Source organism: Phytophthora infestans, genomic scaffold (assembly GCF_000142945.1).
Source record: "Phytophthora infestans T30-4 supercont1.10 genomic scaffold, whole genome shotgun sequence".
Taxonomy (NCBI): domain Eukaryota; phylum Oomycota; class Peronosporomycetes; order Peronosporales; family Peronosporaceae; genus Phytophthora; species Phytophthora infestans.
The window spans coordinates 3,037,635-3,059,850 of record NW_003303749.1 but is presented as its reverse complement, the minus strand read 5'-3'; the positions used below and the strand labels follow the sequence as shown (position 1 = coordinate 3,059,850).

The following is a 22,216-nucleotide window of genomic DNA, read 5'->3' as shown; positions in this document are numbered from 1 at the left end:
TACTGCAATTGTAGCGAATCGAGGCCGCCTTCGCTGCGCTCGGCAGCCAGTAGAATGCGCGTATTTGCGTTACATTCTAGAACCCTACCCTCGGACGGACAGACGGACACCAGACTCCACTAGGGGGGTAAGATACCGTACAATTGGGTATTTCCTCGTACATCTAACCGTGCCTTAAAACGGTCAGCTGAAACGTCGGCTTGTATTTGACGTCACACAGCCAATGACAGCCTAGTGGCCTTCTTCCAGCAGGAAGTGGCGCTAACGCCCATGTTTTGTTACTTATAAGGGCATCATTTTAGTATTTATTGCACACTCCCACGGCGTAGCATGTGGGCTCTTACGGGCCTCCATAATCGATCTAGGAATAGCTATTCTAGTTGTCCTATTAGTTGACACAGCTTTTAGCTGTGTCACATAGTCACCGAGTCGAACTTTACGCGATCGTTGTCTTTTTTACCGACGGATGTCACTACTGACTCGGTTTTGCACTCCACTGATTTGGATTTCGGTGTCGAGTGACACGATCTGAGCTGATGGCTTCAGCATCTGTCACTTGAGCTTCAACTTTTAGAATAGATCTAGTTCTTTTACCTAGGCTTATAATGATCCTTTCTTCTTCTAGGTTGATGCTACATGGAAAGATTGACTGATCATTGGAACAGTACCCGCTAGACTAAACTTTACATCGCGGGCAACTAGGTATTTGTTGGCCTTAATATCTAAAAGGCAGTACCCCCTATGTGTAGGTGAGAACGCAAGCAACCTACATTCAATGGCTCGATCGCCTAATTTAGGGTCCTTTCGCTTTGACTTTAAAATATATGCATACGTGCTATGCATATATTTTAAAGTCAAAGCGAAAGGACCCCTAAATTAGGCGATCTCGATCCCTAAATGTTTATCCCTAACCCGTTTGGCCAATGGCGAGCTCAAATAGGCTTCTCAAAAAAATAAATTGGCTAAAAATGAGGTAATTGTGCTATTGTGATTGGTCCAAACTAATGAAAATGCTGAAAGAGGCTTCTATAGGAGCATACAAGAAAAGCTGGCCGATATCCCATTATGAATAATGGGATATCGCCAGCTGAAACGTTACATTTAAAAAAGACTGTTGATGATCTTTCTACATGTAATGTAATTTTTACTTTCGAATCACGCCCGCCACCAACAAATTATGGATGCGCTACAGGCGGCGTGCGTAGCGCTGCATGCACCACCAACGGGCCCCGAGGCTGAAAGCCGCCGTGCTGAAGCCGAATCCGTGCTGGAGCACTTTAAGCGGAGCCCTAGCGCACTAAACGATGCGATGTCGCTACTTCGCGACAGCCAGACGCCGCCCGTTGTGCAATTCCATTGTGTCGCCACCATTCGCGAGGTGACGCTGCAGCGGTGGCCATTGCTGGCACTTCCAGACAAGTCGCAGGCGCTGGACTTCCTCATGCAACTGCTGCTGGAACGCGGTGCCGCGGCGCCGAGATTCGTGGCAGCCGCAGCACTGCAAACCGCGGTGCTATTGGTCAAACGTGGCTGGCTGGACCGCCTCGAGTCGGAGAGAAGCGCAGTGCTGCAGCAGATGGGCACTATGTTGCAGCCAGGCAATGCCATTGCTCACCGCCTATTGGCTGCCAAGTGGCTGCTGGCGTTCGTGACAGAGTTCTCGTCGGCCTCGAGGGCGAGCAACATGATGCAACCTGTGGAATTTCACACCAAGTCACGACGCACACTGGAGAAAAGTGGAGGACTGAAAGACATTGTTGCACTGGCTGTGCCGCTACTGGAGGACTCAATCCGCAGCACAACTACGGCCTGTGGAGATGCAGGAGCTGCGGGAGATGTACCCGCTGAGCAGTTGGAGCTACTAGATTCAGCTTTTCGACTTTGCGTGGAGCTTTTAAATTGGCAGTTTGAGGACCCGCGTGTAGGGAATTTGACGTGGAGCTTGACCGTCTCCGCAAGTGACGACGATACTGGAAACCGACCCGTATTAGTCCCACAAGCTTCTTGGAGACCGATTTTGGTGCGACCGGATTTGATTCACTCCGCTTTCAATACTTACGCATTCTTCCGCAATGTAGCAGCCAAGAACGAGACGCTTCTTCACTTGGCGCGACAGTTCCTGATTCAGTTAGCTTCATTGCAAGGTCCCATCTTCGAGCGCAAGACGGAGCAGGTGCAGTTTTTGGGTGAAATTTTTCGCGGAGTCGTCACCGTTGTGCACAACCCGTTCCTGGATCTACTAGCGCACAGCGACATTACCGGATATGAGCTGGCGACTCGCGAGCTGATCGACTGCTGCCAATTACTCTTCCGTCTCGTCAACAATATTGGACTCACAGCGCTTTTACAGGCCAGCTCAGGACAGCTTTTGTCTTCATTCATCGACGAGTTGGCCTCACTGACGAGCAAGCTCCTGCACTCAGCTCTGGAACGGATTCAACGCCACTTGCGTGAGAATCCTAATGAAGCTATCGACGAGCTCTGGGAACTCGAAGGCGTGGACATTCTGTTGGATGCGTGGGTAGCTCTGGCAAATGACCCGCAGCTTTTAGAGGTTGGAGTCTCGAAAACTGCGAAACCGGAGGCAGAACAAGCGCTGGCGCTTCTTAGCAAAGCCTCCGCTCCGGTGGTAGAGCTGTATTTGCAGGTTCAGTTGGAGTTGTGTGCAGTCGAGGTTCTAGCCGAACAGGACGAAGATGAGGACGTAGAAGACAACGCTGCTAGTAGTGCACGAGAGCAATATGAGTTGGCTGCAGCTCTTGCGAGGCTTAATGGCTCTGCGTCGGCCTCTTTACTGGTGTCTCTGTTGCAGTCGTTGATGAACAGTATACAGCAGGAGCTGACAAAGCTGCAAGGTCGTGATGAGATGACTCCGGTGTTATCGCAGCTGTTCGAGAAGCTCCACTTTGTTCTTCTCTTTGCTGGGCTTCTTCTTGCGGATGACTTTGAAGGGGAACGTCCAGGTATTCCGGACCGAGTCTACGTCACTCTACAAGGTGTGGCCAATGCTGGAGAATCTCCCGTGGTGAGTCTCATCATGCTGATCATGAGTCACGTGCTTGAATTCGAGACAACGCGGTTAGCACAAAGCCCAGGAAGCGACTGCGTCAGTCCGTTCGTGTCTGAAGGTCTGATCAAAACAATCACGCGTTTGTGCGCTACGTACCTCGCCCCAAATATACTTGTTGACGCGGGTGAAGTGGCACCAGCGCTCTTACAAGTTTTTGGATTCCAGAATGGAGGTCGTGCAGGCGAGCTGTTGAATTTTCTGGTCCAGAAGGCGACGGTATACTTACTTCACTGGCCGACGCAACCTGTCGTCATGGAAAACTTGATCGAGTTCTTGCTGGTACTCTCCAACACGCGAGCCATCAACGCGGTCCTGAGTTCGGAGATGTGGCAGTCGCTGGTCCAAGCCAATGCGTCAGCTGGATCCTTCATTACAGGCGCAGGTGGGAACACGTCACCTTTGAATACTGCAGTCGCCAGAGTCCCCGCTAATCTCCGTGGACAACTCACGGAGGCGTTGTGCCGAGCAGGAATGGCATCAACTGACCAGAATATGCGCGCAGCTCACTTCCAGGCTGTGAGTCAACCTCTTGCACAGCGATTGCAGCAGCTGATCGCAATGCCGAACTTCGAGTCCAAGCAGACAGCAAATGACGTACGTGTACAAGAAGAACTGAAGCTGCTAGTCGAGACGTATTCGGGTATCGCGCGTTCTGCGGAGTCAGCCAGCCACGCGCCGATCACTGCGTTCTGTCTACCTGCTCTTCCTGTCATTGTCAAGATTTTCCAGATCTTTCAGGGCGACTCACAGATTGTGAACCTTATTTTGAACTTCTTCTGTGTGCTGGTGGAGGCGCAATTGTGCTATCTATCTCCTCGTGACGCGTTGCAAGTGTACACAGCAAGCGACGATCTCATCCGTGCATACTGTCGTCACAATCTAGGCAAAAAGAGCATGCTGGGTGACGCCGAGGAGGAAAATTACGTCGATCTCTTGGCTTTGCTTACGCTGCTGTCTCATTTAGTGTCTAAGGACTTTATCGACTTTTCCGAGGACGCAACAACGCAGCAGGAACAGGCCGACGCTACTCGCGCTTCAAGTGTCGTAGCCGACGTTGTCTTTTCGGGTCTGCGTCAGGTGATCCCGCTCATGACGGAGCAGTTGTTGGCTTACCCCAGCTTGAGCAAGCAGTACTTTACGTTAGTGACATACATGGTCGAAGTCTACGCGGAGAAGCTCGTTTCGTTGCCAAGCGAGCTGTTCCAGATGCTGCTGCACTCGCTGTTAATCGGGATGCGTCACGTGTCGGTGGATGTGGTACGCAACAGCTTCCAGGCGCTCAGTGAGTTGGCTAGTTACCACTGGAAAGCACTACAGAGCCAGAGACCAGGACTCGAGGCTCACCGTCAGCAGAACCCCGATATGTTTATGGCGTTTCTGCGTGTTATCTTCCATATGGCACTCTTCGAAGACTTCAACCCCGCCATCTTGGATGCGTGTGCTGGCACGCTTTATCCGCTCATCTTGATCGAACAAGCGCGCTACTCAGCGTTGGCCGAGGAAATTAGTCGCGAGCAGACGAGTATGGACACTGCCAGTCAGCAGCGACTCGCCGCTGCATTCGCAGAGCTCATCACCTTTCTGTCACCCGCCGACATTGCCACGGGTACAGCCACCACGCGCAGGATGCGAACGCAGTTCAAGACGAACCTGTACGCGTTCGTAGCTGAGGTGCGCGGCTTCCTCCAGGTGAAGTAACTATTAGATCATATTGAGGTTATCCCATCGATTGACTATATCCTAGAACTACGCTGCTCGAACGTCCATACCGACGAAGTCGAACTCGTCCAATGTGTTACCAATCTCGAACGATGTTGGCGTGTCAGCAGCATCACTCGAATCTAAGAGTTTCGCGGTGAGAACGTGTTCATTCGTCATGGCAGGTTTAAACTTCCAGCGTAGTTTGTGTCCGTGCGTGGCCCGAGCAGTCTCGATTCGTTGTGCCAGCTTCCGACAACGACAGCTATAGGTGTTCCTGCCACTGATACTGGCACTAGTGGATGCTTTTCCTGTGGGATTATTGAGAATACTGCTGTAATCTTCCGAAAACGAGAACGTAAAAGACTGTCGGCACGGGCTGCTTGGAGACAAGTTGAAGAATTCTTTTTGTCGCTCCAGATCATCGTCGAATGGACTTCTTTCGTCGTGAATATCAATGGCTACTGACGGCGATTTGGACTTTTCCAGTGGTTGGCATAGAGCGAGATTGTCACCATCGAAGTAGTATGTGAGACCGGTATTTTCAAACCCGTAAGCATGTTTCTTGTGATGTAACAGACCTGCATCCATGAAGGCATTTCCAAGGCGTACAGCCTCACAGGGGCTGTGGACGAACTTCATATCTTGCAGACGCGCAACGACGAGTTCTCCAGTATAGAGATCCGCAGTACCTTGACGGGTCTTGCATGCAGACGAACTGATGTCGTTGATTAATTCCGGTAGCAGCTCTGTCGCAAAGACAGCTAAAAGTTCCTCTTGGACGCTTTCGAGAACATCAACGATATCCTGAGCACTGGGACGGGCACGAGCATCAGGCTGCCACGCTGCTTCGATAATATGGCGAATACTTGGATGAAGTTGATCGTTTTCAAACTCGGGTCTCTTGCCCTCCACGACGTAGATAAACACCTGCAGATGATTATTTTTCAATTTTGGGAATTTCGGGGTGCCAGGGTGAAGTACATCCCACATTGTCATAGCAAGCGAGTAAATGTCCGCAGCTTCTCCGTATTCGGCGAGGCCAGCCTTGCCGTTGATAACCTCTGGTGCCATATAGTCTACTGTACCTTTCACGGTCATCTTTGGAAAGGATGCAGTTGATGAACTCGCAAAAGCCTCACCCGCTGATGTGATGTTTGGTATTGTGGGATCTGGAAGAGAAAGCCTGTTATAAGACCGAGCAAGACTCCGAGACTCCCCAAAATCGGTGAGCTTGACAGTCCCATGCACATCGACGAGGAAGTTGTCTGGTTTGATATCGCGATGAAGAAATGGCGGCGAGAAACTGTGCAGGTATGACACCGCACGTGCAGCGTCCAGCATCCAGCACACATTCAGCAGCATCTGCTGCCGCTTTTGATGTCGTGGCTCATTCCTACCGAGTGGAGTCCGAGCAGCACGTGCGATGTCACCGAGTGTGCCTTGACACAGCTCCGAGACTAAGCAAATTGTGGGCGGGTACACACACATCCCATAGAACTTGACCACATTTGGATGCTTCAATGCCCCACAGAGAGCCGCTTCCTGCGAGAATTCCGCCACTGTTTCCTCAGTAAATAGCGGAGGTGTATACACCTTGACTGCCACAGGTGTAGCCGTTCCCAAGTATCCTTTAAAAACAACGGCGCTGGATCCTGTTCCGATCTTGTTTTCCAGTTTTAATTGTGCAAAGTCAATGATAAGTTTACGGTGCATTTCAATCAACACGTGCAGACCTTGCGACGAGATCCGTTCATCGATACTGTTTCGATAACGAAATAGGTTTTGTAGCTCCACAGCACGCTGCCCCAGGCCACGCCAGAATTCCGTATCGGCTTTCAGCACTCGCCAAATGACCACGGGTGACGCAATCGCCCATAATACCGTAGCGTAAGTCAGTGCAAAACCCATGCTGTTAGATTCCAAGTGGAAGAACAACTCGCTGCTGAAGTGCAGGACTGAGTACGTGACGATGAAAAGACAGTACTCGCGTAAGGTTCTTTTGCTCGCTCGAGCTGGAGGTCGAATGAACACATACCCAAAAAAGAGGAAGCTCAACGAGCGGACTGCAGACATCACAGCGAAGGCGAGATGCCGATCATTGGGCTCAACATACTCTGCAAGTAGGATCTCTACAGGCAACGTGTACAGAGCCAAAACGAGTGTGATCCATACCGCGCGACGAAGAGCTGGAACCGATACGCTCTTCTGCAGCAGGAACACCACCACGAGGCCGAAAGCAAACAATCGCATGCTGTAAAAGATCTCCAGCAGAAGATCGTAGTATTTGGCTCCCGACAAGTTGACAGTCATAAGACACGCCACACCAACTGTGTAGATGCCGACGGTGCATCCCAGTAACCATAGGAGCGGCTCAAATGCCGGAAGCAGGATCTTTCTCGCAGCTTTCGAGTCCCCAGTAAGAGCGATATGTCGATTTCGCCGCAGATAACGCACCAGCGCTAGACACATTCCACTCATGAACAGATACTCCACCAAGATCAAAATCTGTACGATCTTAAATTTGTCGTTAAACCACTGAGCTCCATTTACTTCTTCAACTTGCCTCCGCGAGTTCTCATAGCCTTGAGCACTCTCAGCCACCATGACAATCGAGTTTTGATCTTCAATGAAACTGATATAATGCGAGGCTCACGGACTCGATAGCAGAGCTCCATGAGTTCAGTCGTAACATTACATTAAGAGAGAAAGGACTTTTCCGTTATCGGCTATTTGAACGAAGCAGTTGGAAACCGACAGGAAAGAGCACGTGACTCACACCACGAACATTGTCCTTGTATCTAACCCCCTGCATCTTGCTCGGTCTTCGCGTCTTCAAAAAAGTTGGTGTCGACCATTTCGTCGGGCAGATATGTTTGGTCTTTGAGCTCTTCTGCAGTATAGTGTGGGTTATACTTGTAACCTTTGGCGTACCCCATCTCTTTCATCAGCTTTGTGGGGGCATTACGGATATGCATAGGAACGTCCGGTAATGCCCCTTTACCCCAGTCGTGGATCGATTGCTTCGCCCGTTTGTACGCAGCGTAAACCTCAATGGACTTTGGCGCACGAGCAAGCATCGTCGCGACATGGGCAAGCACGACGTCACACTCTGGCATCCCGGTAAAGTGAGCCGCTTGATAGGCTGATACAGCCAGCGGAAGTAACTCTGGGGCTGCGAGTCCAACATCTTCACTTGCGACTCGAATAAGTCGTCGAGCCACGTACAGGGGGTTTTCACCGCCTTCTAGCATGCGCGCCAGCCAGTACAGTGTCGCGTTCTCGTCGCTGCCTCGAATCGACTTGTGTAAAGCGCTAATGACGTCGTAGTGCATGTCAGCGTTTCGATCGTAGAACAGTGTTTGTCTATGCGCAAAACAGTGCTGGACGTGTATAGCAGACACCCGTAGCACCCGCTTGTCAGGATCAATAGGGGCAGTTTGGATAGCCATCTCCAAGCAGTTTAACGCGGCTCGGGCGTCACCAGCACACTGTGTGGTCAAGTATTTAATTGCCTCGTCTTCAGCTTCGAAAGACATTTGCTTTGGATCTTCACTCTGGCTACAAGTATCGCCATTCGACGACTGCATCAATGATCGCACATCTCCAGCAGTCAGCGCACGTCGAAGGATTCTCTCGATGGACTCTGGTGTGTGTTTCTTTAGTGAGTACACTCGACAGCGACTTAGTAGCGCATTGTTCACTTCGAACGACGGATTCTCCGTTGTAGCGCCGATCAACGTAATGGTACCGTCTTCAACTGGTGGCAAGAAGAAATCCTGCTGAATTTTGTTGAAGCGGTGGATCTCGTCAACGAAGACGATGGTGCGTCGACGAAACATCTTGCGCTCCCCTCTAGCTCGATCCACGGCGTCCTTCATGTCGCCAGCCTTGGATGTCGCGCCAGACAGGCTAATGAACTTGCAGCCCGTCTTCTTGGAAATCACATGGGCCAACGTCGTTTTACCACATCCTGGGGGTCTGAAACATTCACAGCACAACGTTAGCACCCTGTCATTCGTACCATTACGTTGTATCACTAATCTCACCCCCATAAAATCATATTGGGCACTCGATCCGCCTCAATCAGCGTGGACAACAAGCTTCCGGGACCGAGGAGCTCCTCCTGACCCACCAGATCATTCAGGTCTGTAGGTCTCATCCTCTCGGCCAATGGCACTGCTGACGCATCGTCGGTCGCCGTGCGTTTGCGCTTCTTTTGGGCAGAAGGCGACGGCGAGGAATTTTGGGGTGGTGGACTTCGATTCGGCGTTCTACTGGTCGTTGGAGACTTGGACCTGACGGATGGCGACGGAGAGCGGAACTGCGTCTTAGGTCGGCCCTGCTTGGCTAAACAGGCGTCTACGTGCAGCATGAGGTTCTCAGAGCGCACATGCCGCGAGCAGATCGGACACTCGGTGGTTGACATCCTAATACCTTTTTTCAATTGCTACATACGTAGGTTTTGTAAAAAAAGAGTTTTAACCAATCACATGTCTTGGCGGGAATTGTTCCCGCCACAAATTAAACTCAATTATTGGGTACCCAGCAGGATTGTAGCTGGGCCTGCGTCGAACTCGTCCAGAAGATGGCGGTCCTGTGTTGACGATAGGTCCTCCTCTTGCAACAAATTGGCAGTCAGAATGTTGTCTTCTGGGATCGCACGGTACTTGCGACGGAAGCGATGACTAGCTGGTTTACGAATGTTGGGCCGTTCTCCGAGCTTCCTGCAGGCGCATTCCTCCGCCTCTGTCGTTCCGTTGCTAGCAGCTTCGACAAATGCAATATCACTCTGATTGTGTGGCGAGTCTGACGCGGTGTGGGCGTCCCACTCGGAGCTCTTGGAGTCTTTCACTGCAATTAAAGTTGAAGTTGTCGCCAGTGGAGGTGTCGGATCCGAAGGTTGATGCTGACGTTGTAGGCTCTTGAACCAACCGGGAGACTGCACAAGTTGCGATGGCAAAGGAGCTCCTAGTGTCGAGCCCGGACGGCGCGTTGCGTTGCTACCAGCTCCGCTTCTGCACGTACTTGTAGGCCCTTCTAGAACGACGAATGGTTGACAAAAGTTGATATTGTCCTCGTCGAAGTAGAACATATCTTCGCTGCTCTTAAAAGGTTGCGAGTGCTTGATGTGGTGCATAAAGCCAGCGTTCATAAACATGTTGCCAAGCCGGGTGGCTTCGCCCACCGAGGCCACCGCTTCAATGTCCTGCATCTTCCTAGCCGCTTGCTCCCCGGAGAAGCTCCTCGCGCTACTCCCCGTGCCGCCACTCTTCATCAGCGTGGAGTCATGCTCCATTTCCTCGCACATTTCAAGTGCGAAGACCGGGCAAACCTCTTCTTGAATCCGCTCAAGAGCAACCACGATCTTTTGAGCTGACGGACGCATGCGAGCATCCACATGCCAAGAGTTTGTGATAAGCTCTGCCAGACCAGCGTGTAGCTGATTATCAAGCTCTGGTCTGGCACCAGCCATGACAGATTCGAGCACACGTAGATGATTGTTGTTCGTGCCAGGGTACTTTTCAGCTCCTGGATTGAGGATATCCCACATGGTGATCGCCAACGAGTAGACATCAGCAGACTCACCATATGAAGCAACCCCTGCTCGTCCATTGATGATCTCTGGTGCCATGTAGTCGACTGTTCCTTTGACAGTCATTTCTGGAGTGGCTTTGCGCGAAGGAGGGGGTAGCATTGGTACTGTCCTCGAGCCCGCTTGTGGGGTTCCAGGTGGCGTCAATGGGATCCCCCTACCGCCATGTGCCCTGGTATCCATGTTTGGAGTTGACTCCGGGTACTCTTGATAGTGCTCTACATCATTAGACGCACTGCTTGTAGCAGCAGTAGTACCTGCTGATGCTGAGGTGGTAACAACGGCTGTGCTCTTAGTATCGTTGAGGCTACTCACCTCCCACGTGATGTTGGCTTTGGGTAGACTTCGGGACTCGCCAAAGTCGGTGAGCTTGACGTTACCTTCGACATCCACGAGGAAGTTGCTAGGCTTGATATCGCGGTGCACGAAGGCAGGAGAGAAGCTGTGGAGATAAGCCAATGCCCTAGCAGCATCAATGAGATAGCCGAGGTTCAGTAAAAACTGTTGACGACGAGGTTGTAGCTGTCGTCGCGCTAGCGCTAGTGCAACAACATCGAGACTACCCACACACAACTCGGACACCAAACAGATCGTCGGGGGTGAAACACACATCCCGAAGAACTTGACAATGTTTGGGTGGTTCAATGCACCACAAAGAGCAGCTTCGTGGGAGAATTCAGCGACAGTGTCTTCTGTCACACTGGAGGGCGTGTACACTTTGATCGCAACTGGAGTCTTCGAGTGCAAAAGTCCATTGTAAACGACAGCTGTGGAGCCGACACCGATGCGCTGCTTGATGTGGAGAACGGAAAAATCAATGATGTACTTCCGGTGCATCTCAATCAGCACATGAAGACCTTGCGATGACACTCGCTCATGGATATTGCCTTTGCGGAATAGTGCTTGTAGCCCAACTGCTCGCTGACCGAGACCACGCCAGTGCTCAGTATCAGCCTTCAGCAAACGCCACACGAATAATGGACAAAGAGACCCCCACAACACGTGGATGTAAATCAATACAAAGCCAAGGTGCACGTTCCTACTATTGAAGGCAGTGTGGTAAGTCAGCTCAAGCACCTGGTACACGATTCCAAAGGCACAATACTCGCGCAGAGTACGCTTGCTGGCACGAGCAGGTGGACGGATGATCACGTAAATGTACAGCGGAGAGATCAACAGACGAGCTATGGCGACAATCCAGTAGTTGGACGTTGAGCTCTCACTTTGGCCGTTGATCGTAGTGAACCACACGAAGGGCAACGCGTAACACGCGAGAAAAGACGTGATGATAATCGATCGAGTCAAAGCTGGCATTGAGACGCTCTTCTGCAGCATGAAAACCAACGCCAACTCCATCACGAAATGGCGTCCAGCGCTTTGTGCCTCTGTCGCAACACTACCAGCACTCGGAGCGTAGAATCTCGCGATCAGCGCAATCATGAAGTACATTGCATAGGAACCCGTCGCAATACACAAAATCCACAACAATGGCTCAAAAGCAGGCAACAACGTTTTCCGCGAAGCTTCAGTATCTCCCTTGAGCGCGACATGGCGGTTGTGACGCATGTAGGCAATGAGAGCCGCGGACAGCACTGACATTGAGCCATAGCTCACCAACAGAACGATCATGAGAACCACAAGCTGTCGTTTTGCGTAGTCCGATAGTCCATCGTCCTCTACTGGTGCTGCAGTACCCGATTCTGAATAGGTTGATCTACAAGAAGGCGAGGAACTACCTCCCGTAGATTTGGCGTAGCTTGATCAAGAAGAGCACTCATTTGCACTAGGTGCAGTCTTCTCCACTTGGGAAAAAGAGTTATGACGACACATCAAATCCACGAAAGCGCCATGGTGTGACGACAAGAGCTAAAAAGACGGTTGTACTAAAAGCAACGCGTCGTATCCTAATGGAGAATAAAAGATGGAAAACTATTTTTTTCTCTCAAAATGTATGTCATGAATTGTTACGGGACTTCATTATGCTTCATAAAGTGACCCCTTCGTTGTCAGTTAATGGGAACTAAACACTTTAGCGATGAAGTCAGTTTATCATTCTTAAGGTCAGTGCGCTCGACAAATACTACCATTAGTAGCTAGTAGAAGTATTGCAACTGGCATAGTCCATCTGACGATTGTGCTTTGCTTGTTCTTTTGACTCGGTACAGTTGTTGAACTACTAGTTCGTGTCCTCTAATGATCCTCTTTCGAAAGCTGTAACTGAAGCCGGTTTTCAGCAAAAGAAGTTGGTAACGTGAATGATCGACGTTTGAAAACAATGTTTTCTTCATTTTCTCCAGTGCATCTAGAATTACCCCATACTTACGACTGGTACAATGGGTTGACATACGCAGTTAGGCCATGGTGGCCGCCGTTCCAGAAACCATGTCTAGGTCGCTGTAGCTGTTCAGATATGACGGCTCTTCTACCAATAAAGCAGCCACTAAGGTGTTGACCGTCGGCTCCGGGCAGGGAACCCGAAAATGCAATACTTAGATTAATACATCGATGTGAGCTGAGAAAATTAATAATTCAATTATTTGCAAAACTTCGCAAGTCACGATTGTAGTTCAGAAACATTATCATCTCGAGCCTGGCTGGAGACATTCGCTTCCGTAGATCAGACAGCACCAGCTTAGCGAGAGAGAAGAAGCGCTCACACTCGTTAGACGTTGGCGGGATGTACGCGACGTCGACGTAGTGCGCAATTGCGTTTCTTGAACGCCGCTTTCACTATAGAACGCTCTCCGGCGGCTCTTGAAGACGACCGTTAGAGATCAGGCGACCTAAATTCAGCGCAGGCTAATTTTTCCGCGACGTTCAGCGCGTCCCCCCCCACGCTGTAACTTGACTAGACCTTGCGGGTTGTTGACAGCCATAAATTAATAATTAAATTAAAAAATTAGGATTAATTTTTACGCATTTTATTTTTTCGGGTTCCCTGGCTCCGGGGCAGCTTGATACTGTTTCCGCCGCCGAAATCGTGAAGACTTTCCACTGATCAGACGCTGTCCAAGCTGCCGGCAGCAACAAGTGGCTTCATTGCGCGTTCGTACAAAGCTAAAAGAGGTTCGGCCATTGCTATAACGGGTCAGCATGGGGATACTACACCTTTGCCAATCCAAACTGGTAAACCAAAACGGAGTGAAGTAACCGAAGTAACATCTAAATTTGAGGAATAATTTTACAAAATTAGGTTTTAGAGCAATGTAGATTTAGTGTAAGGGAAATCATCAATTTAGGGCCGCGAACCAGTTTAGGGCCGCATAAGTTACTGCCAATCATATACAGTACTCCATTGAACTTGGAAACTATTGGTTATAATAAGCTAAGTACGAATACCTTTAAAATTTTAATTTGCAAAAGGGGTGAACTCTTGGCGCCATATTTTTATTCAGCTCCTCCAACCAAATGAGGTTGTTGAGCGCCATCCACTCCGTTCAAACATTTGCAAGAAGAAAACAAACGCTTCACTTCTTGTTTGTCCGACCCAAGCCATGTCTAAGACTCGCCACACTTACTCTACTGACATTAAGACTGCCATTGTGGCAAAAATACTCAGCGGTGCGGCGGTTCCCGAGGTCGCGGCGCAAACCAAGATACTTGAGAGGACATGCTTCCGCCCAACGCCACCCACCTATGGGCCCTCAATAAGCTAGCGTCTAAACGACTGAGCTGTCAGCACTTGTTTTGTTTTGGTAATGACAGACGTTTGCTTATTCTTGCATAATTATGTATCCTTCATAATTTTATCAAGACGCATAAACATAAAAAGATAGGGTGATCAAATCTATGCTTGAATGGGCTTGAAATTTTCACCAGCTGAACATTTTAATACTGAAGTTAAGGTTAAATGCGGCCCTGAACTGATGCGACAAAAATTTTCTACTGCCGTGTCCTGAACGATCAATGCTATTGGTCATTGGCCGCAAAAAATACGATAAAAAATTCAGATTACAAGCATTCGGACACTGTCTCGCTTTGTGTCCCTGTGCAAATAGTTGCCGAGTTATGTAACTTTTTTTCAGGGCGGCCCTAAATTGATGATTTCCCTTAGTGCAAACTGGCAAGAACGCGAGTGACACATCCAGCAATACGAACTACGGGCTCGCTGCGGACTGAAGTACACACAAAGATGTAAGGGGGCGTGAACCTGCGTATGGGCGCCAGAACACGAGAGTGTGGGTGCACACAGTGACCTCTCAGCTTGTACAGCCTGCATAATCATCGATAGAGGGACCAAGACGGCCAGCAACCCGATTACAGTAGACAGAGTACATCAAGGATGAGAGCTTTGGGCTGCGCTTGCAGATGTTAACCGGCCGTGGGGAATGGAAGGAGAGGGGTTGCAGCTCTGAGTTTGCGTCTCAAAAACGGCGCTTCAGCGATTGACGTGCCATCAAGCGCTCGTGTTGGGGCTGCTTGCCTGGACGGTCAGCGTTAAGAAGAGTTCGTACACTTATAACGGCGTCCGGTGCGGGGCGCTCGTGGCTATAACCAATGCACTAATGTAATGTACGTGGTGCATGTGCAGTACTGTAGAAGACAAGATACTCTTATCGAGGCGACCATCGAACAAGAAATACTTCATCATTTTGCTTTACACTAAATCCGTATTGGTCTGGATTAATTTTGGGGATTTCTAATTTTTTAAAAAAATAAATTTCTAAATAAGGGACACTCCGTTTTGGTTTACACTACCACCAGTTTGGATTGGCAAAGGTGTAGACTCATTTGCGCTCAAGAAGCTACTTCGATTCACGGATCTCTCAAGCTGAGACGGTAGACTGAGCTGTGCTTCATCAAAGGCGAAGTAGTACCTCGCAGTCGCGCTATTCTCAAATCCTCTGGAGTGATTAACGTGGTGAAGAAAGCTGGAATCCATAAATGCGTTGCCCATGCGAATTGCCTCGGCCGAACAACTTACGAGCCGCCGCTCAACCATGCGATCAACAATGAATGCCCCGGGAAGGGTGTGAGCTCGATGCACTTCCGTCAATCTAATACTCGACCCACTCGCAGCGGACGGATACTCGATCAAATCACTCAGTAATTCGAGAACCAGTCGAGCGCACATTTCCTCCTGAATATCTTCCAAAGCATTGACAATTTGTTTTGCTGATGGACGAAGACCAGGATCATGAGACCAGGACCGTTCAATGAGGCCGCGTAATCTGGGAGGCGTGCTGTCATCCAGTCTGGGACGTAAGCCATGCAAGATTTCTTGCGTTACCTGTGCATGGTCCCCGTTGGTTTGCGGGAATCTGTCACCGCCAGGGTGTAAGATATCCCACATCGTCATTGCAAGCGAATAAACATAAGCCGCTACTCCATGCACATCAAACTCATCCCTCTTCTCAATGATCTCCAGTGCAGTATACTCTGCCGAATATTTCTCCGTCTGTAAGCTCCAAGGTGAGTCGATATGAGATAGTGTTGTTTCCATCGGTGAACCAATTGCAGTCTCGAGTGAAAAGTGGGTATCTTCAAGAATGGGCATCTTTGACGTTGATAATAGCGTTCTTTTTTTCAGATTAGTCACACTTCTGGCTTCCCCAAAGTCCGATAATTGTACATTGCATTCCGAATCCACAAGGAAACTTGACGGCTTAATGTTGCAATGGACAAATGGAGGTGAGAAGCTATGGAGATAAGCTACAGCACGACCTGCATCCAGCATTTGATCAATACTAATTAATAGTTACTGACGAGAAGGGTGAAGTTGCCTGTGAGACTGATCGAGTGCGTCGGCTAGGCTTTCCTGACAGAGTTGGAACACAAGGCAAATTGTAGGAGGGGCTACACACATTCCATGGAATCTAACGATGTTGGGGTGGTTCAGGACACTGCACATGGCTGCTTCGTGAGAAAAAGCTGCTACGATATCATCGGAACAGCTTGAAGGCACATACGCCTTTACAGCGACTTGAGCTTTCATCTTATAAGTTCCTTGAAACACCGTCGACTTTGAACCCACTCCAAGCTGTCGAGCGAGCTCTAGATAAGCAAAATCGATCACACACTTCGGTTCATTTCAATGAGCACGTGCAAGCCCTCGGAAGTGACGTGTTCACTTAAGCCATTCTCCCGTTGAAAATAGTTCTGGAGAGCACAAGCTCGCTGTCCAAGTCCATGCCAATACTCGGTATCCGCTTTTAACACGCGCCAGACAATTAGTGGACAAAAAGCTACCCACGATAGCATGACGTAGACGACATAGCGGCTTTGCTCGACCGTTTTCGGATTCATGATGAGTATCATCAGTAGTACTGTAAGTAGGAAGTACACAATGGTAACGAAGCATAACTCCCGAATGATGCGCTTCGTGGCTCGACTTGGGGGTTGGACGAACGCGTACACAAATGGTAGCATTAGCAGTCCGCGGACAAATTGGAGGCCGATTGCAAACGTCTTTTGTTGACTTGGACGCCCGAAATGCGTCACTACCCAGACGTAAAGCATAGTGTAGTACGACAGTAGAAACGACAATCCTACAGCGCGTTTGACGGCTGGAAACGACAAACTTTTCTCGAACATTAGAACCAGCACAATCACGAACATGAATTGATTACCGGCGTAGAACGATTCAAGTATGAGGGGAGAGACGAGCACGTCATAGTAGTCTGTTGCGAGTGTCACTATCAGGAAGATGATGTAGGCGCCGTTTAAAATGGCCAGGACGAATAAAACAGGTTCATAGGCTGGCAAGATCACTTTTCTAGCAGCAGCAGCATCTCCTTTGAAAGACCCCGCTCGATTCACCCTCATGTGCCAGATTAATCCCACACAAAGTAGCCAAATGGTCACGATTCCTAACAAGATGAGCACCAAAGTCACCCGCATGCGTTCTGCTCCTCTTTCCAAAGACTCGATGTCTCTAGATCCACTCGACACTGACGCCATTTCACTACCGACAGAGTTACTGAGAAATCGCTCCACGGATCTCAGTGTGGCCTTAGAAGCCATTATTCAGTAGGAGAACGTCGGACAGGTGTTGGGCGCTTGGTGATGAGTTGGGAAGTGATAAACGTGTACCGGTTTCTGGAAATGGATGGTAAAAGTACCTACGCCCCGTGGCTGCAAAGACACTCGTAAGCAGGAGACCGTCTTACCTGCTATTAGTCCACATGTACGGTGTCAATATGCCTTATAAAAGTGTAGAACCACCAATCGTATAGACAGGCCCACACACATAGAAAAGGCATCGTAATCAAACAAAAGACCATACAGTCTACTTAACCATCAAAATAGATATTTATCTTCAACCTGTCTTCCGTTTTGTTAATATAAATGGCAACACAGGCGGCATGTGCATAGGAAGCAGTTCATAAACAACCATTGCAGCTCGTAACAACTAAAGACAATGAGCGAAGGGCAAGACAGCGTCATTTACAGCTAGAAGAACCGGATTTCCGGCGCTGACGACGACGCTGAGGCCGGACGACGACCATTGTGGACGCAAATTTACCGCTGTACACAGCTGTATACGCTAGCAGAGTACCGTAATCGCCTACCGTCACACGCAGTTGACAAAAAAAGAGAAAATGTTGTACCAACAACACCAGCAAGCAACTCAGTTGGATGCACAATAGACCATTTATTCAACAATAATTTCAATCTACATCGCTGTGGGCACCCTTTGAAGTCGCAATCGGTCCTGTGTCGGTCAAAGCTCTGCAAAGCACAGCTACAGCGTCTAGAAACGATGAGTTGGACCATCGATGCGCTGACCGTGTCAATACAAATTCAAACTATGTCTCGCGTCAGATTTGGGCGAGGTATTTCAGCAAGGGATTCACGTGATGGACATAAACGACCTCCTATTCCTGTGGCGCGGAGGCTGACACAAGGATTGAAGAGCTATATTATTAATACATGTAGCCTTAGTACTGAAGAGAAATCTAGTGCTGCTAGACTACATACACTGCTTTGTACCTTCCTAGGCAACAATACCATGGCCGGGTCCGCCCCCAAAAGCACCCAAGTTAGTGATTTTGTGAGGAACTTGAGAAGAAAGAACTGTAAGGACTTCATGGCCCCATTGATTGCGCTCTGTAATGGTCGCCTCTACGACCAGCAAGATCTTGGGACACTTTCGGACACAGACATGGTGATTTTGTGTGACTCCCAGCCGAGTACCCACCCTCAGGCTATCATATCTCGGCGACGGCCCCAGCGCATATCCTTTGCGAGTTGGCATGACCTGTTTACGCATGGTAAAAAGTTATATCGATGTGCAAAACAACCCCAACTGCACTACCATTCTTCACATAGGTAGTGGCTATCAATGGCTATGTGGAGTTTCCTTTTGGTTATTCGGATCTCACTAGGTAATACTTTCCAGTGGTGTACTTCTGCATGTCACAGAAGCGTGCAATCGACATGGGACGGTGTATTCAGTTTGTAAAGCGAGTGAGTATGGATGTGCGTGGCGCACTTTTTACACCTAAATTTTGTGATGATGGACGCGGACAAAGCGCAGTTCAACGCGTGCGTCACAGAGCTTCCACACACAACTGTATTAATGTGCTGGTTTCATGTCACTAAAAATGTATGGAAGCAGTCTCAATAGAAAAACGGTACATGCCAATAAAACAAGGAGTGTGCTCGCCGATCTGTACGACATGCACTACGCCACGGAACAGCAGTATCCTACAGTGAAAGACCGAGTTATTACGAAATAGAATGAATTTCTACGTGGATCTGCAGCACTTATATCGTGATGGTGGGTGAAATCGCACAGATTCTCACGGTGGCAGTTGTGCGGCAACAAACAGCTCGCAGGAGCAATACCATAGAAAGCTGAAGTTGCAGTGCCCAGGTGGCCCAGCTAATCCTGCTGATTTGATCCAAAATTATATGGGGCCCGGCTCGCTTTCCTTAAAAGCGATATGTTGTATGTGTCGGCTCCCACGGATTCAGAGCGGCTCTTGAGGTTATATCAGCTTATGCTCACCCGCAATTGCCTTTCTGTGCACAGGTTTCCCCTGATGGGAATGTTGAAGCGGATTTGTACAGAATGAAGCAGTCGGCCCTACGGCTTTCCGCGGCAGAGAAAAAGCTGGTGGCCAACTCGATTCGATCTGTCAATTCAAGGCGAATGCAGACACAGGGCATGCCAGTTGGAAAATGGGTAGTATACACTAGTAGTGAATCGTGCTCATGCGCGTACAACCGCAAGCACGCGATGTGTTGCCATGTTGCTGTCTGTGGCCTAGGTGGTGTTGCTTGCCCGGGTGTGAGTACGCGCACGCGTCAGTTTGTACGGCCAACTCATACTCATCACGTGGACCAGCTTTCCTGCTCATCATCCGGAGAGCCATCTGATTTAGACTCTGTGGAAAAATGGCAACATGGTGAGGCTCAATCTGCCATAGCGAATGCAGAAAATCACGTGCTATCACCCTACGCGAGCCCGGCGCTATCAACTGCAAGTTCCTCATCCACTGACACGGCATTCTAGAAAATGACGCTACCAACGAGGTTACAGGACGCTTTAAAGCTCGGCCAATGCCACTTCTTAGAGTCATGTGCAAGGAGTCTGGGCAGTCGGATCAAGCCGCAATCGGAGCCCGTGCAGCAGTCGGACAAAGCGTTCAAGTTCCAGTAATGCATTATGACTCTGGAAGCGCCTGTGATATTGGGAATGCTAACGAAGAAGATGATATTCCATATCGTCGACGTTCGTCTCGCCCGCAGAAACCAACTAATCGTGCTGTTGAGTCGCGTTTTGCAAAGCAGGAAGCGGATTAGATGCTGATATTACTAGTTGGTGCGTACAAAATTAAAGCGCTTTTACATGCAGCTACAGTTCGAGAAATTTTAACTGATTATATGTGATTACGAAAGCTATGGCGCATGCACAAGGACAATGTGATATATTGCTGTTGGGTGTCCAAGGCGGCGCTCGGGAGACGCTCTGAGTGAGGCTTGGGCGCAAGAAGGCAATGCAGCTCGCCAACGAGCGTCTGCAGGAAGACCGCGACGCTCTCTCACGTCGCGTTGCGCTCCGTCCATCGACATGCTGGACTGGCTGGATGCGATGATTCCGAACGCCGAGGGCTCCGGCGACAGCGTCAACATCCATACTGCGCTACTCAGTGTGGACATTCTAGCCGCCAGCTTTGTTACGAACGCACACGAAGCATTTCCAGCATATTCTCCCAACGTCGTCAACGCTCCCCCCATGACGCTGCATCTGTTCGGCTGTGCCTTCGTGTGTCTGTCTTCGGTCTGTCGCGCAGTGGACCCCGTGGTGTTCTCTCTGTTACCCAAGTTCTTCCCTCGTCTACTAAGCGAAGTCAACTACTGCTCGTCGACTAGCAACGTGAGCGGCACCAAGGCGGTGCTGCAGTGTCTGCTGGCTGCGCTGGAAGTGATCACGGACAAGATTCCGCAGCTCCTGGGTCCGTATCTGCCTGATGTGCTTGGTGCGCTCCTGTCGTCGTCGCTGCTCTCGTCTGCGCCTGCGAGCGCCCAAGTGCTCATGACCGTGGACTGCTGCATCTTGAACCTGTGCAACCACGTCGGGCTGCGGCAGCTGCTGCACAACGTACGGGCACGTTTTGACTTTAAAGAGCGACACGAGCGTGATCAAGCAGATCGAGGACATATCGGGTGGATCGTCATACAATTCGTCCGTGTGACGATCGAGGTGGTCGTAAGTCGCCTGGTGGCGATGCGACACCACATTTTGGCTCTGAAGATATGCGAGTATCTCAAGATCCTGACCAACCGCGTGCTGGTGCACTGTGCGTGCGAGAAGGCCAAGGCGGCCACGTCGTCCAACGTGTCCGGCGAAGAGCTTAAGAACGCGACGCTCGTCTCGTACACCGATATCGCCGGCTGCGCCGAGCGCGTAAACCGTCGCCAGGAGCGCATCGTCAAGTACGCGACGCTTGGCTGAAAGCCTAGCCACACAGAAGGAACATGCCGATACCAATGACAAAAGCAATGCTGAGAGATTTGAGATCAGTGACCAAATTTTATTAAACGCGAAAACCCTACCAACTTATGCAATGTCTGCAGTCCTCAAGACGAAATTGAGACCTCGTCTCATAGGACCATTTAAGGTCGTGACCAGGGAGGGCTTAGCGTATGCACTCAGCCTTCCGAAGAAGATGCACACGCATCTGGACTTCTATGCTGGCTGGTTAAGCCATAACAAGGCCCTGCTCAGGTGAGCGCGGAGGCGTTTAAACCAACGTTGGCCGAGCCATGAACAGCTGCAGGGCAGCGGGTGGTACAGCCACAGAAGGCTAGACGACAGCAAGTGGTGAGCCCACAGCAGGCTGATCAACAGCAAGTGGCAGAGCCACAGGTCGCGGAGCGAAGTGCTCAAGATGCAGGAGCAAGGCAAGCTGAGCGTTCAGTCGAGCGCCTGGACGCTCAAGGTCCGAGACCTGGTTGTGGGTCAGCGATGGTGACTGTAACATATCCACAAGGTGGATTGTCTCTTCAAAATCGATCGATGAGCAGTGAACGTGAACGTTCGCGTCGTGGACGCAGACGCCGTTCCGGCAAGTGCTGATTCTCCCCGCGAGAACCCAGCTGAGGCAAGGCCTCCTCTCGCTCTGCTCGATGAGTATGGTGAGCCCCACTATCAGGTGGAACACCTTGTAGCACAGCGTAGACGCCAGGGACGTACCCAGTACTTTGTGAGCTGGAGGGGTTACCCTCACTCACAGAACGCATAGGAGTTTGAGTTTATCCTCCGGCAAGATTGCCCTGACGTCGTGGACGCTTACGACCGGGCACATTCTGCGCCGAGGAGCCACCATAGCGTGTGACAGCGTCGCCAGGCGCTGGGCGCCCCCCACTAGAGTGAAAAACGCGTCAGTGATTAATCTCAGGCT

At 50.1% G+C, this 22,216-nt stretch overlaps 6 protein-coding genes across 6 annotated transcripts; 2 read left to right on the top strand and 4 right to left on the bottom strand.

Annotated features, from left to right (window-relative positions):
- Positions 1 to 1,177: 1,177 nt before the first annotated feature.
- Positions 1,178 to 4,768, top strand: PITG_07218 (exportin-4, putative; the record flags this gene model as incomplete). The annotated part of the gene is made up of 1 exon (XM_002905116.1): positions 1,178 to 4,768. The coding sequence occupies one exon, from the start codon at positions 1,178 to 1,180 to the stop codon at positions 4,766 to 4,768; it is 3,591 nt and encodes a 1,196-aa protein (XP_002905162.1).
- Positions 4,769 to 4,816: 48 nt separating this feature from the next.
- PITG_07217 (protein kinase) lies at positions 4,817 to 7,240 on the bottom strand (the record flags this gene model as incomplete). Its single annotated transcript, XM_002905115.1, has 1 exon — positions 4,817 to 7,240. One exon carries the CDS (start codon positions 7,238 to 7,240, stop codon positions 4,817 to 4,819), a length of 2,424 nt encoding a protein of 807 aa, XP_002905161.1.
- Positions 7,241 to 7,569: 329 nt separating this feature from the next.
- Positions 7,570 to 9,197, bottom strand: PITG_07216 (ATPase WRNIP1; the record flags this gene model as incomplete). The annotated part of the gene is made up of 3 exons (XM_002905114.1): positions 7,570 to 8,310; positions 8,371 to 8,749; positions 8,818 to 9,197. The coding sequence occupies 3 exons, from the start codon at positions 9,195 to 9,197 to the stop codon at positions 7,570 to 7,572; spliced, it is 1,500 nt and encodes a 499-aa protein (XP_002905160.1).
- Positions 9,198 to 9,302: 105 nt separating this feature from the next.
- PITG_07215 (protein kinase) lies at positions 9,303 to 11,993 on the bottom strand (the record flags this gene model as incomplete). The annotated part of the gene is made up of 1 exon (XM_002905113.1): positions 9,303 to 11,993. One exon carries the CDS (start codon positions 11,991 to 11,993, stop codon positions 9,303 to 9,305), a length of 2,691 nt encoding a protein of 896 aa, XP_002905159.1.
- Positions 11,994 to 15,119: 3,126 nt separating this feature from the next.
- Positions 15,120 to 17,204, bottom strand: PITG_07214 (protein kinase, putative; the record flags this gene model as incomplete). The annotated part of the gene is made up of 4 exons (XM_002905112.1): positions 15,120 to 15,158; positions 15,223 to 16,051; positions 16,139 to 16,337; positions 16,385 to 17,204. The coding sequence occupies 4 exons, from the start codon at positions 17,202 to 17,204 to the stop codon at positions 15,120 to 15,122; spliced, it is 1,887 nt and encodes a 628-aa protein (XP_002905158.1).
- Positions 17,205 to 20,547: 3,343 nt separating this feature from the next.
- On the top strand, positions 20,548 to 20,954 carry PITG_07213 (uncharacterized protein; the record flags this gene model as incomplete). The annotated part of the gene is made up of 2 exons (XM_002905111.1): positions 20,548 to 20,876; positions 20,939 to 20,954. 2 exons carry the CDS (start codon positions 20,548 to 20,550, stop codon positions 20,952 to 20,954), a joined length of 345 nt encoding a protein of 114 aa, XP_002905157.1.
- Positions 20,955 to 22,216: the final 1,262 nt, after the last annotated feature.